This window comes from Corylus avellana, chromosome ca4, assembly GCF_901000735.1.
Source record: "Corylus avellana chromosome ca4, CavTom2PMs-1.0".
Taxonomy (NCBI): Eukaryota; Viridiplantae; Streptophyta; class Magnoliopsida; order Fagales; family Betulaceae; genus Corylus; species Corylus avellana.
Window position 1 is genome coordinate 28,418,768 of NC_081544.1, and position 12,484 is coordinate 28,431,251.

Below are 12,484 nucleotides of genomic sequence, written 5' to 3' on the forward strand. Positions count from 1 at the left end.
TGATCAAGCAGATCCGGATGGCCTTCAAAAAGAGCACCGACATGACGGCGAAGGCAGTCCATGTCTACAAGCCCCTTATCGTACAGTTTGATGGCTTTGAAAAAGCACTTGAAGACACCATCCTCATGGCGGAAGCGGAGTTCCACGTCGTTCATGTAGTCCATGGCTTCCCTGAACGATGATTTTTCCATGACAGACAACATTCACCGATAACGTTAGGAGTGGGAAGTGGACTGAGGCGTTGGGTTGGGTTCTACTTTATTTATAGATTTGGCAAAAGAGAAGGCCATGAGGATCAGTAACTTTTCCGGGCTCCTACGCGTGACGGCAATGCCCGTTATGTTCCGGCTGCTTCGCCGCCTCAATTGCTTTGCTTTTTCGAGTCAAGTTAAACTTGCACGCGTTTTTCAAGCTCAATTCGATCTGTTATATATATATATACTAATATTAAGCTTAATTAATAGAAGTCCTAATACAACATAAAGAGTTTATAAATAACCAGAGATTTTGTATTGTACTGCCTTATTATAACACTAGTATAGGCTTTGTATTTAAAATAATGTTAGGCTTACAAACAAATTTTATAGAAAAATTTGTACAAACTGATGTGGCACAACATGATTGGATATAAGATAAATTTAAATTTTGAAAAACCTAATCCCACCTCAGGTTGTAAAAGTTTTTTTGTAAAATTTGTTTGTAAGCCTAATACTCCTCTTGTATTTATAATAGAAGTTGTTACATGAGATAATATTTTACATATATAAAAATACATTTGAATTCTAAAATAGATAAACACATGTACTTAGACTCTAACTCCTCTGATACTTATCAGTTGTAGTTGTGTGATCTTTATCTTGAGGAACTTTATCTTGAATTTGAATTTGGAGATTATATTGAGACTTATCCTTAATACAACTGTATATATATATTCCTAATACAACATCACTATATACATTGCTACTAATGAGCGAATATAATATGAATTATAATCGTCTAAACCACCTTAAAATTCCTTTTGAGCTAAGCATGAAACTTAAGCTTGTAATCTCCATCCGTTCATCTCTTCATTTGAACTAGCACTTGATCTGCAAGTGTTGAAAGTACTTTGTAAAACTCTATAATTCTCAACTTTTATATATAGAATCCAAAATAAGCTTAATTTATATTAATCATTTAGTTGTTTGATTAACCATTTTCACGTCTCTATTAGTCAAATAAAACCAATTTCATCCTCTCAATTTTCTCAACAGAAAAAACAAAAAAGAAGAAGAGAGTAGTGTTATTCTAATTCACACTCATTTCATATTGGTTGATGTGACGAGTTATAAGTGGTTTATATAAGTCACTTAAAAAAAAAAAAAAAACACAAACGTGTTAATCACTCAAAACACGTCACGTCAGTCAATATGAAATGAGTGTAGCTGTCAGCATATTTTACCCGTCATCCTTGATAGCAGACTTCTCCTTATCTGAAACAAAACCTTAAGAACCAATCGAGCAAGTCCTTGTGACCTGCAAAGAGAATATCCACCTCTTCTTTTCGATCTCCAAAGAGAAGATCAAAAAAATACAAGTTAAATCTTCAGCTCATGAATGCAACTTAACATACATACACACACATGATGCATGAGCCATGCATGAAATCACAAGAAAATTAATCTTAGATCTTAGCTAGGCCTTATCCTTCAGCTCATACAACTTACAACATGCACGCACATACAGGATGCATGAGCCATGAAATCACACCTTAATACACTTATATCCTTCAGTCCATTATGTATTTTCTTTCCTATGTTCAACATAAGAAATGGTTTCGTAGGTGGGGGTGTTTTCTTTCACTTTTGAGAAAAGAGACCTAGTACACTCTCATTTTATTCCACAAAGTGCCTATCAGATTTTGGATTTTATTTTTTATTTTTTTTCTCTTAACAACCGATGATTCAATGGTTAAGAGACACTGTCACGTCAATTTGGTAAAATAAGATGTGAGATGGGGTGTAGCATGAATAATGCTAAAAACTATATTTTTATCTCTCAATTATCTCGTAAGTTTGGTGTGACACTCCTAGCTACCAAACATTTGGATCCCTCTTTTTTTTTTAAACAAACAAAAAATTTAAGAATTGACCGGAACTTAAAGAAATAATAATGCGGAAATAATAAAGCAAAATAATAAGATAGTGACACAAAGATATACGTGGTTTGGTCTATGACTTACGTCCACATGATAAAGTGTGATTATTATTCTTCAACTCTATGATATAGTCTAACAGGAATTGCCTTTATTATGTGAAATAAAAATGTGAGAGTAATGCTATAAGGAGGACTTGAGTCATTATAAATGTGATGTGATATCATGTAAATCATTGAATTTAAGATTATTATTATTATTATTATTATTAAATTTTGATTTATTAATCATTTTAAAAGTTAAATCACATTTTGAGAGAATTTAAAAAAGAAAATAAATCAATACAAATATACAAAATATCCTTTAAAATTTTAATAGCTTTGATTTGATTCCAACGATTTTAATAGCACCGAAGGATTTCTGATTTTGAGTGTCCAACTCGCGGCTGTCCAATTAATCGGATCTCCAAGTTTGAATTGTTTTCTGTTTTCGAATCCATCCAAATATAATTTTTTAATTTTTTGTTTATATATTTATGATTGTAAAAACAATATAAAAAAACACACCCACGAAGCAAAACAATTGAAAAATAAATTAAAAAAAAAAAAAAGTAAAGATAGATTTCATGTTGGACACGTCGGGCCAATAATAAAGTCTGTCAAAGAGTGAAACATGATCATGTTTGATTTGTTTGAATTAGAGAGTATTCAGTTAGTTATATTTAAATGGTATTTTTGTTTTTTTACTTTTTAAAAGGATAAAAATACTCATCTAATATAATTAACGAAATATTTTCTCGACAAAAATCCTAATCCTAATTTGGGTAACTTTGGATCAAGCCGATTATTAAATTACAAAATAACTTAAAACTTTGGATCAAACCCATTATTAAATGAGAAATGTTTCAATCTAATAAAAATTTTATGTGTGGACTTTTATGGGCAAAATATGAACTAACATATTAAATTACAAATAAAACTAATAATATAAATAAAATTAAAAGATGAAATTATTTATTTTTCCTTTATGCGTCACACATCGTAAGTGTAGAATGAAGGAATTCTCTTAAAATATTGAAGAACCAATTATATACAAAATAAAAAATGGGTTTCTGGACCAATCCGACCCGTGACCCACCGCCAATCCGAACGTCAAATTCATCCACTCACTTCTCCCTCTTCAGTCACTGATAATAATTGAAGAGCCAAGTAGCATTTGAAGACGACAGAGGAAGCTGAATCTTGAAAACCACTTTCCAAATCCAATCACAATAATGAGAAGGTTTGTTGCTCTTCACTTTCTCCCAAACATTTCCTTTTGAAAATGAGTTTCTTATTTTCCATCGAAACAAACAGAGCTTTGTGATCGATTAAATCGTTGTTTCAGGCTAGGGCATCATCGCCAGCACGCGAAGCTAGGCGGAGCGGGAGGCGTGAAGGGAATGGTGGGGAGGCTGTCGATTGCGGTGGCGGTTCTCATGATCTGCACTATTTCGCTGATGCTTTCGTCCACGAACAGGGAAAATAGTGGATCCGGCTATCGTTCAGAGGTTAGTCTGCGTTGATGTCTTCTAGCGTTTTCGATTTGATTGTGAATTATTATTTTTTTGTTTTTTCTGTTTGGTTGCTGAGAAAATGTGGAAAATGAATGGAATTGGAATTCTTGATGCCGGATATCTGGTTATTTGAATTCCTGGAGAAATGAATCATTGTCTAACTTGATGGCTTCGTTAGCTTGTGGTTGATTTTTCATTGCTGTTTTTTTGAAGAATTGCAAGGTGAATTGATTGATAGGATCTTTATGGTTTATTAGCTTGAGAAATTGTTAATCTGAATTAGTGGGCTGATCAGAGTGAAATCGGCTACAATATCTAAAATTTTAGAAACAATGCCACCACTCTCGCTGTCATTCGAAGTTAGGTTTTATTTTTTAGTTTTTAAATAACATGTAGTTTGTGGAGTGCATCTGGATGACACATCACATTTCAGTGGCTTATAATTGTTTGATCATAGAGTATGGGATTACATTCATGGAACTGTTGGAAAAATCAGGCGCCAATACTACAAGTAGTGGCAATAAAAATTCTTCATGATTTCTTAAAATTGACAGTAAGATTTTTTTTTCTAGTGCTATTGACGATGATTGATGATCAATTTTCTTGTGAGGGTCTATGAAAAAAGTTTCATGTGAATTAAAAAAATTACCTTATGCTCTTGTTGGTAAAGCTTGTGCTCTCTCTCCCTTCTCATTTCTTTGACTCTCCCCTCTGTTCTTCATCCCCTATCTTCTCTACTCTTAATCTCTTTGTTTTTTTTTCTCCAAAATCCCAATCCCTATCTTCTTTATATATCCTCATCTAATTTCTTACTTTCGTCTTATAAATTAGCTGTCACGAGTTTGCGTTCCATTCCTTTAATGCAATGCCATGTCTACTTTAAGCATTAAGTTAGATCATTTGGTCATCTCAAATTTTTTTTTGATAAGTCATTTGGTCATCTCAAATTGTTCTTAATCATGCTTCGAATCACCTAATAAGTTGGTCCAAGGTTTGCTTTCTGATTTGTGAGAGAGGGTTGGGGGTCCAAAACTTGATTCTATTTAATCGTGCTCTTTTGGGGAAATGGCTTTGGTACTATGTGCATGAGCTAAGCCTTGTGGGGAGTCGTATTGGATTCTAATTATGGCAGCTCATGGGGCAGGTGGTGTTCTATTCAGGTTCTTGGGTCATATGGAGTGAGTGTGGAAAACTATTAGGAGTTGGAGGGAGTTTTCTAGTCATACCAGATTTGAGGTGGGCGATGACTCTAAAATTAGATTTTGGCATGACAAGTGGTATGGGAATTAGGTCCTTAAAGGATATTTTCCCAGATTTGTATGGTATTGCTTGTGTGAAAGGTGTCTCCATGGCATATTATTTGGAGTTATCCAATGATTCCTTTTAATGGAATGTAAGCTTTATTAGAGATTCTCATGATTGGGAGATGGATGTCTTTGCTTCATTTTTTAACTTCTTGTTACTCCTTTATCAAAGATGCTCACACATGCCTGATTTATTTTCTTTTTTCAGGCCTTGCACAAGTATGGGGTTTACCCTTCAGGGATGGGTACACGAAGTGGCCTTGCCTTGAGGGGTTCCCTTCATAAAAAAAAAAAAAAGGTGTTGCTTGAAAAGATTCTAACTAAATGAATAACCAGCTGATTTTGCCCTATGATAAAACAAAAACATCCACAGTGCACGTTATAATATGAAAAAAGAATTACTTAAGCTTGCATCAATCATGAAACAATTATGGTTGTTAGGGCTAATTAGTTCTGGCTGGTGTATTGGTGTGCACACCTCTGAGATTCATCAACAGATGCTTGTAGCATTGGAGGGCATATCTATGAGGAAGAGTAGGCTATGTTTGTAAGTTTGTTTTGGGGGTGTTTTTTGTTTTTGATTTGAAAAAGTGTTCTGGTATGACATATAGCTGCAAATTATTTTTATGTTTTGAAGAGTGTTTTGTGTTATGAGTTATTTGTTATTGTATTTGTCTTGAGAATGGAAAACAAAATATAGAAAACAAAAGTGGCAAACAAACATAGCCATAACTGGATTTCATGCCGAGCATATGGGTCCATGAGAATTTGGGTATTGTGATGTTATGTTCTCTGAACACAGCGATAAACACATGTTTTTACACACTGGAAATCTCTTCACACTCTTCCTCTGATAGGAGTTGATCATTATTATAACTCATTCAAAAATTTGATCCTTCATTTTATCCTGTTTCAAGCAGATCAAGTTAGATGAACTTTGGAGCAGTGCCGATTCTGGTGGTTGGAAGCCATCCTCTGCTCCACGATCTGATTGGCCCCGTACGTACTTTTTTTATTTTCTCAAAGAATGCTTTCCTATGATGACAAACTTCTGAATTTTATGCTAAACTTCTTTAGGTTTTAAGAGACTTCTGATTTTGAAATTTTGGCTTGTTCTTGTGCATTGTGGCAGCTCCTCCAGCTCCAAGTGAGAGTAGTGGCTATCTGCGTGTACGATGTAATGGTGGTCTGAACCAGCAACGTAGTGCGGTTTGCATCCTTTTCTTTGCTATGAACTTCATGGCACCTTTTTATTCTTGAGTGGATCCTTAAAGTTTTCTCATGGGGTGAAGCCAATAAATATCTACCTTCCATAATAGCTCTATTATTATGGTGTAAAACAACAAGAAAAAAAAGGGAAAGGAAGAAGTGAACAAAATGATTTTACATGATAAATGAGGCTGCTCAATTTTTATTACCTAGCTGGAATTTTATACATCTGCTTGAGCTAAATAAAGTCAGCATCAATATTTAGGTACTGCTTTATATGATGGAGGTGTTTTTTGCAAATTGATATATGCTCACTCTTTTGAATGCTTTAGATTTGTAATGCGGTTCTTGCTGCACGAATCATGAATGCTACCCTAGTGCTGCCTGAGTTGGACGCAAACTCCTTTTGGCATGATGAGAGGTATCTATTTTCAAATAGTTAAGTGATTTTTAATTGACACAATCTGTTTGACCTGATGTATTTGTTCTTATAATTTTCTTTGTGACTCATCAATTTTGTGAGTGAATGCTTTAGAAAATCTTGTTCATGCTGAGTATGTTTATCGGAAATAGGCTAATTATGGACATCAAACATGCATACAAGCCTACATGAACATAGATCAAACAAATTGATTCCTGAAAATTTTCCTAATCAACCTGCAACTATTGCAATTTAATCTAAAGAGCACATGTATGAATCCATTTGCATTTGACTAATTGACAAATTGGAGAAGCTAAGGCCATTGCATTAAAGTCTCTTGTGTGCTTACGAATATGAGCACTTAACAAGAAATCAGAAGGATAAATGATTAGTATATCTAAAAGATGGGAATTTACAGCTTCAAAAAAGATTCAACCCATATCAGTGACATGAACTTTTTACTCTGAGAGTCCTTAGTAGTGAAATAATATCTGCTACTTCGATATATTTTTTTACAGAAAGGCTCCACTTATCAAAATTTTTTTTTTACAGAAATATGCATATATGGTGAGACATACTTGAAATTATTGTTAATGCTGTGAAAAGCTGAATTAGAGTGTGAAACAAATAAGGATAAGAGAATGATTCAATTAATTATTTTCTTGTATAAATAACTGTCAGTTAGCCAAGAATCACCAGGAAACAAGGAAAAACACTGATCACTTTTGAATGGCAAAATGCTTATTTAGAAGCAAAGGCTGAAGCTGAATTTTTTTGAGAATAGGATGGAATAAGCTGAGAAATCAAATGTTAAGACTTTTGGAGGCCTTATGAAGGCTTATTTGGGGAAACCTGTAGCTTAAATTGTGGAATCCTTGTGCAGTGTGTGCTCATGCTTTGAAACCTCTCTTATGCTTTAAGGTGCAGCTCTTATTTACTAACCGTATACATTCAAGTTATGAGAGTTTAGGGGTAGCAAACAGGTGGATCAAGACAGAATTTTTTCTATTAAGTAATTCAATCATAATAGAAAAGCACATAGGGGGTGCAATCCTAGTATACAAGAGAATCTCCCGAGGTTTACATATAATCTTTTTATGTAAAATTCTTGTTGTAAAGGGCGAGAGAATTTGCAATCAGTTTCCTTCAGAACTTGAAAGCAGTCAGATAAGGATCATTGTATGATCTACAACAATTTTCTCTTGTCTTTCCCTTTATTTGAGATGGTACCAAGCCAACTAGAAAGAAACTTCTCTCATTTGACTAATTGATCCCTTATTTAACCTTTTGTCGAAGTGTGTTTTCTCACTCTGATGTAGTTGGTGTATTTCATGAGATTTAATAACTCATAATATTTTTACTCTATGCAGTGGTTTCTATGGTATCTATGATGTTGAAAATTTTATCAATACATTGAGGTTTGATGTACGGATTGTTGAACGTATACCAGAAATTCGAAAAAATGGGAAAACCAAAAAGATTAAAGCCTTTCAGGTGGAACTTCAGCATTTTCTTCACATCCACGAGCAGAATTCATTTGAAATTATTTAATGATACTTGAAATGTTAACTCTCTCTTTTTCCATTTTTTCCCTTGACTTGCTTAGATTCGTCCGCCTAGAGATGCTCCTATCAGTTGGTATACTACAGTTGCTCTGGAGAAGATGAAGGAACATGGTGCTATTTATCTCACTCCCTTTTCACATCGTTTGGCTGAAGAAATTGACAATGCTGAGTACCAAAGATTGAGGTGCAGAGTTAATTATCATGCTCTAAGATTCAAACCACATATTATGAAGTTAAGTCAATCTATAGTTGACAAGCTCCGCTCACAAGGTCACTTCATGTCTATACATCTTCGTTTCGAGATGGATATGCTGGCATTTGCTGGGTACGTAACCTGATTTTCTATGATGTTTGGATAGATTTATATATGACTGTCAGACTGCGTATGCAAGGGGTTCAGGATCACATAATAAATGATTGATTTAATTGCCTACTGTAAGGGCCATGTTTGTATATTTTTTTGCTTAGGAGACAACAGTTATTATAGTAAGGGTGAAATATTATAATAATTAAAAAAAAAAAAAAAACTAATTGGTACATTCTATTCCTCAACCATTAAGATTCGTATAAGAATTTCTCATTTATTTATGGGGCTAGTTATGTCAACAATCCTATCTATATATAATAGTTTTATGCTATCTTGATGAGAAATAGGGTGTAATTGAGCCAAGTCGTTCACGAGTGGTTCGGTCAAAGCTTGGTCAACAGTTCGGCTTGGTTCATTCTTAAAATTAAAAAAGAAAAAAAAAATTACTCTCAAGCTACAACTGAACTAACCCCCCCTTAACCCTTGCCCTTTATTGAATAGAACAAAAAAAAAAAAAAAAGAACTTGAGAACCTTATGCTCGGCTTGTCATCATGTGAGCCTGGCTCGGCAAATGACTTTCCATCCTAGATCTGAGATGGAGACCTGACTGTGTTGCAGTGTTACTGATGGGGGTTAAGGTAAATATATGGAAGCTTAAGTAAAACATATTGAAGAATTATGGGGTGTCATATGTAACACATATAGTCATACTGTTGTGGGTCTTTTATTACTTATTTCCTACAAGAATTATGCGACCTTTTTTTATGGTTATGATTGCTGTTACTTTTTTTTTTTGTCACATCTGACTATTTTTTTAATCTTCCTATAACAGTCTCGCTTTGTATTCTTTTTCTTTCTTAATATTTGGGGTGGGTGATGTCTATCCATATAGCAATAGGCCACAAATCCAATGAGACTCGCTGCTTGTCCTACTTCATCATTTGCTAAAGCTTGTAACTTAGTGATTTGAGGTTTGGGTTGCAATTAAATACTTTCTGGACCTTTAAAGTGTTGCAATTTGGATAAAAATAAAATGCTGGATTAGTGGGGGATGCAGGCCTACCATAAAAAGATGTTGAACTTAAACCTTCTAGAAGCGTTGAAACAGAGTGTCCATTCGTTAAGACTTATCTGGGGTAAAGTTTGGTGGACCCCTTTTATACATAATTTGATGGTTATCCTCTGGTACCTTTACTGGATAAAATTCCTCTCTTTCAAGATTTTCCTTTGGTGTGCTTCATCATTGCGGATTTGAATAAAATTGTATTCAGCAGTAAATGAATTTGGATTTTACCAATATTTGGAAGAGAATACTGTTGGCCTCTAACATTGGGTGTCATATCTAGGTGCCTAGATATATTTAACTCTGCAGAGAAAAATATATTGAAGAAGTATCGGAAGGAAAATTTTGCGCCGAAAGTACTCAATTATGATGAAAGGAGAGCCATTGGGAAATGCCCATTAACTCCGGAAGAGGTGATCTTCTTTCTTGTCATTATCCTCATCAGTTGCTGGAAAAATAATTCTTCTTAAACTTCCAGTTCAAAGCTCGTCAAGGTTAAGAAGATTGATATATCATTAAAAAAAAAGGTTAAGAAGATTGATACATTGCTTAGTCCAGGAATGACTATGACCTCAGTTTGGTGTCTTGTGATATTTTCCTGATTAATTTTCCTAATACAGCAATGACCGTCCGTGTATTAATATTATGATGTCTCTTGTTGCTGTAGGTTGGTCTTATTCTAAGTGCGATGGGGTTTGATAATTCTACTAAAATATACCTGGCAGCTGGTGAACTTTTTGGTGGGGATCGATTCATGAAACCATTTCGGACGCTTTTCCCTCAACTCGAGAACCATAGTTCTGTGGAACATACAGATGAGCTGGTTGAGAACACTAGGGGACTGTTGGGGTCTGCTGTTGATTACATGGTTTGTCTCCTCTCTGACATTTTTATGCCGACATATGATGGCCCAAGCAACTTTGCAAACAATCTCCTTGGACATCGTCTTTACTATGGCTTCCGAACTACAATCAGACCTGACAGGAAGGCTCTTGCTCCTATCTTCATTGATCGGGAGAATGGGCGGACAGCAGGTTTTGACGAAGCTGTTAGGAAAGTCATGCTCAAAACAAAATTTGGTGGACCCCACAAGCGTGTCTCACCAGAGTCTTTCTATACAAATTCTTGGCCTGAATGTTTCTGCCAAACTTCACCACAGAATCCTGCTGACAAATGTCCACCAGATGATGTTCTGCAAATTCTGAGCAGCCGCTTAAAGAGCGAAGAGACCGATGACTTGAGGTCATTGACATCATTAAATTTGTCTATATCTGAGGCAGAAAGATAAGAAATTTGGTTCAAGCTTCTAGCTATTGGTTATTCTAACTCCTCAGAAATGAACCCCCATGATCCATATTAAAAAGGAATGGGGTTTCCTCAACCATATTCACCGGTAATCTCTATATCTGAGAAATGCCTTTTTTGTGTAGCTCCATAGTGATTCAGCTAGCGTTCTTGAATGCTAAACTTGCAGATTTGTGAATATGCTTCATAACTTTTGTTGATATTATAGGCCATAAATGATGACTTAAGAATGGGAGAGAGAAATAAGAGAGATTGTTGACGAACTTTAAGAAAAGGATGGGTTAAGATTTGTAAACAGTTTGCAAAATATTATCAATCATAAAAGGTGTTGTACAAATTGTCAATGAGAAAGATATATGCTGTGTAGATTCATTTTTTTTTTTCATATGAAGGGCTTCTAAAGTAAACTGTGAAGTTGATATGAAAAAAGAAACAATTAATCATGGTTTAGATATATCAATATTCCTACCTGAGAGGAAAGTAAAAAGAAACAAGAGAAAGGAAAATAGAAAATAAAAATGATGATATAGATAATGTTGGGAGGGACGGATCAGGTCAGATAAAAATATTGTCCATATTAAGAAGAATGACTGCTTCTAGCATTATCATTCCTTTTGACTGGTTGCTCAAAACTTATTTTGTGTATTGTTCTCAAGATCGATACAGTCTACCCTTGCTGGAATACTTTCAGTTACATAAATTTGTTAATTTTCTCATCATGGTTATATGTGCCACTTTGATCTGTTGTCACTTGATATTTTTTTCTTTCCCTTCAATCAACTGTTGATCAAACACATCATGTCCATATATATATAGACTCTGGATGATGAATCCGATGTTTGCATCTTTTTACTGCTTTCTCCATCCTGATGCAGTGATGCATAATGTAATCTATCTCTCTCTCTCTCTCTCTTACACATTTTTATTTTCTTACCTTGGCTTTCAGGCTTTTGATTAAGTTTTTTCTGTGCTATATTATTTTCAGTTCTGATGTTTAATTTTAGTTTTTATTATGTTAGTTTCTTTTCTTTTTAGTCCATGAGAAGTGCCACCGCCCAGAAATTGCATCGATGTAGCTTACCATGCTTTTCTTTTCATTTCCTTGATTCTTCATCTTCTTCTTCACTCTTATTTCTGTCTTTTGCAATCTGTAACAAAAGTCTAGGTGGTAATGAATACAATTTCAGCTGGCGCCCCTTTTATCTGATCATTTTAAGTTGATGGTTTTTCAGTTATTCTTTTGCTGGCATCGTGTTTCCTGGGGTATATACGGACAAAGAAGGCAGGTTCAATTCCTTTGTGTTGTGGCTGGAGCACATGTGAATTCGAGTGAGTCAAAATTTTGTTTTGACTTGTGAACTAAAATTTTATGCTAATCGTATGATATCTGGTTGACTTATCTTGCATCATTATATTTATGCCCAGAAGGGAAAAACAATGTATCACGGATCTTAATTTAACAAGATATCTGTTGAGGCCTGGTTTGACCAATATATAGTGTAGGTTATGTTTTGTCGTCGCGTCATTTCTGGTGTTAGATGTATATTATATTAACGGGGCTGGTCTAAAGCAATCTTTTCAAAAGTTGATTTGCCTTTTAAAATTATTTTTAGATTTGAA

At 34.6% G+C, this 12,484-nt stretch overlaps 1 protein-coding gene across 1 annotated transcript; it reads left to right on the top strand.

Annotated features, from left to right (window-relative positions):
- The first annotated feature begins 3,278 nt into the window (after window positions 1-3,278).
- On the top strand, window positions 3,279-12,376 carry LOC132177382 (O-fucosyltransferase 1). Its single transcript, XM_059589669.1, has 10 exons — window positions 3,279-3,415; window positions 3,521-3,683; window positions 5,914-5,992; window positions 6,126-6,202; window positions 6,535-6,623; window positions 7,994-8,117; window positions 8,230-8,513; window positions 9,843-9,972; window positions 10,227-10,952; window positions 12,097-12,376. Exons 1-9 carry the CDS (start codon window positions 3,408-3,410, stop codon window positions 10,845-10,847), a joined length of 1,575 nt encoding a protein of 524 aa, XP_059445652.1. The 5' UTR covers window positions 3,279-3,407; the 3' UTR covers window positions 10,848-10,952; window positions 12,097-12,376.
- The last annotated feature ends 108 nt before the right edge of the window (window positions 12,377-12,484 follow it).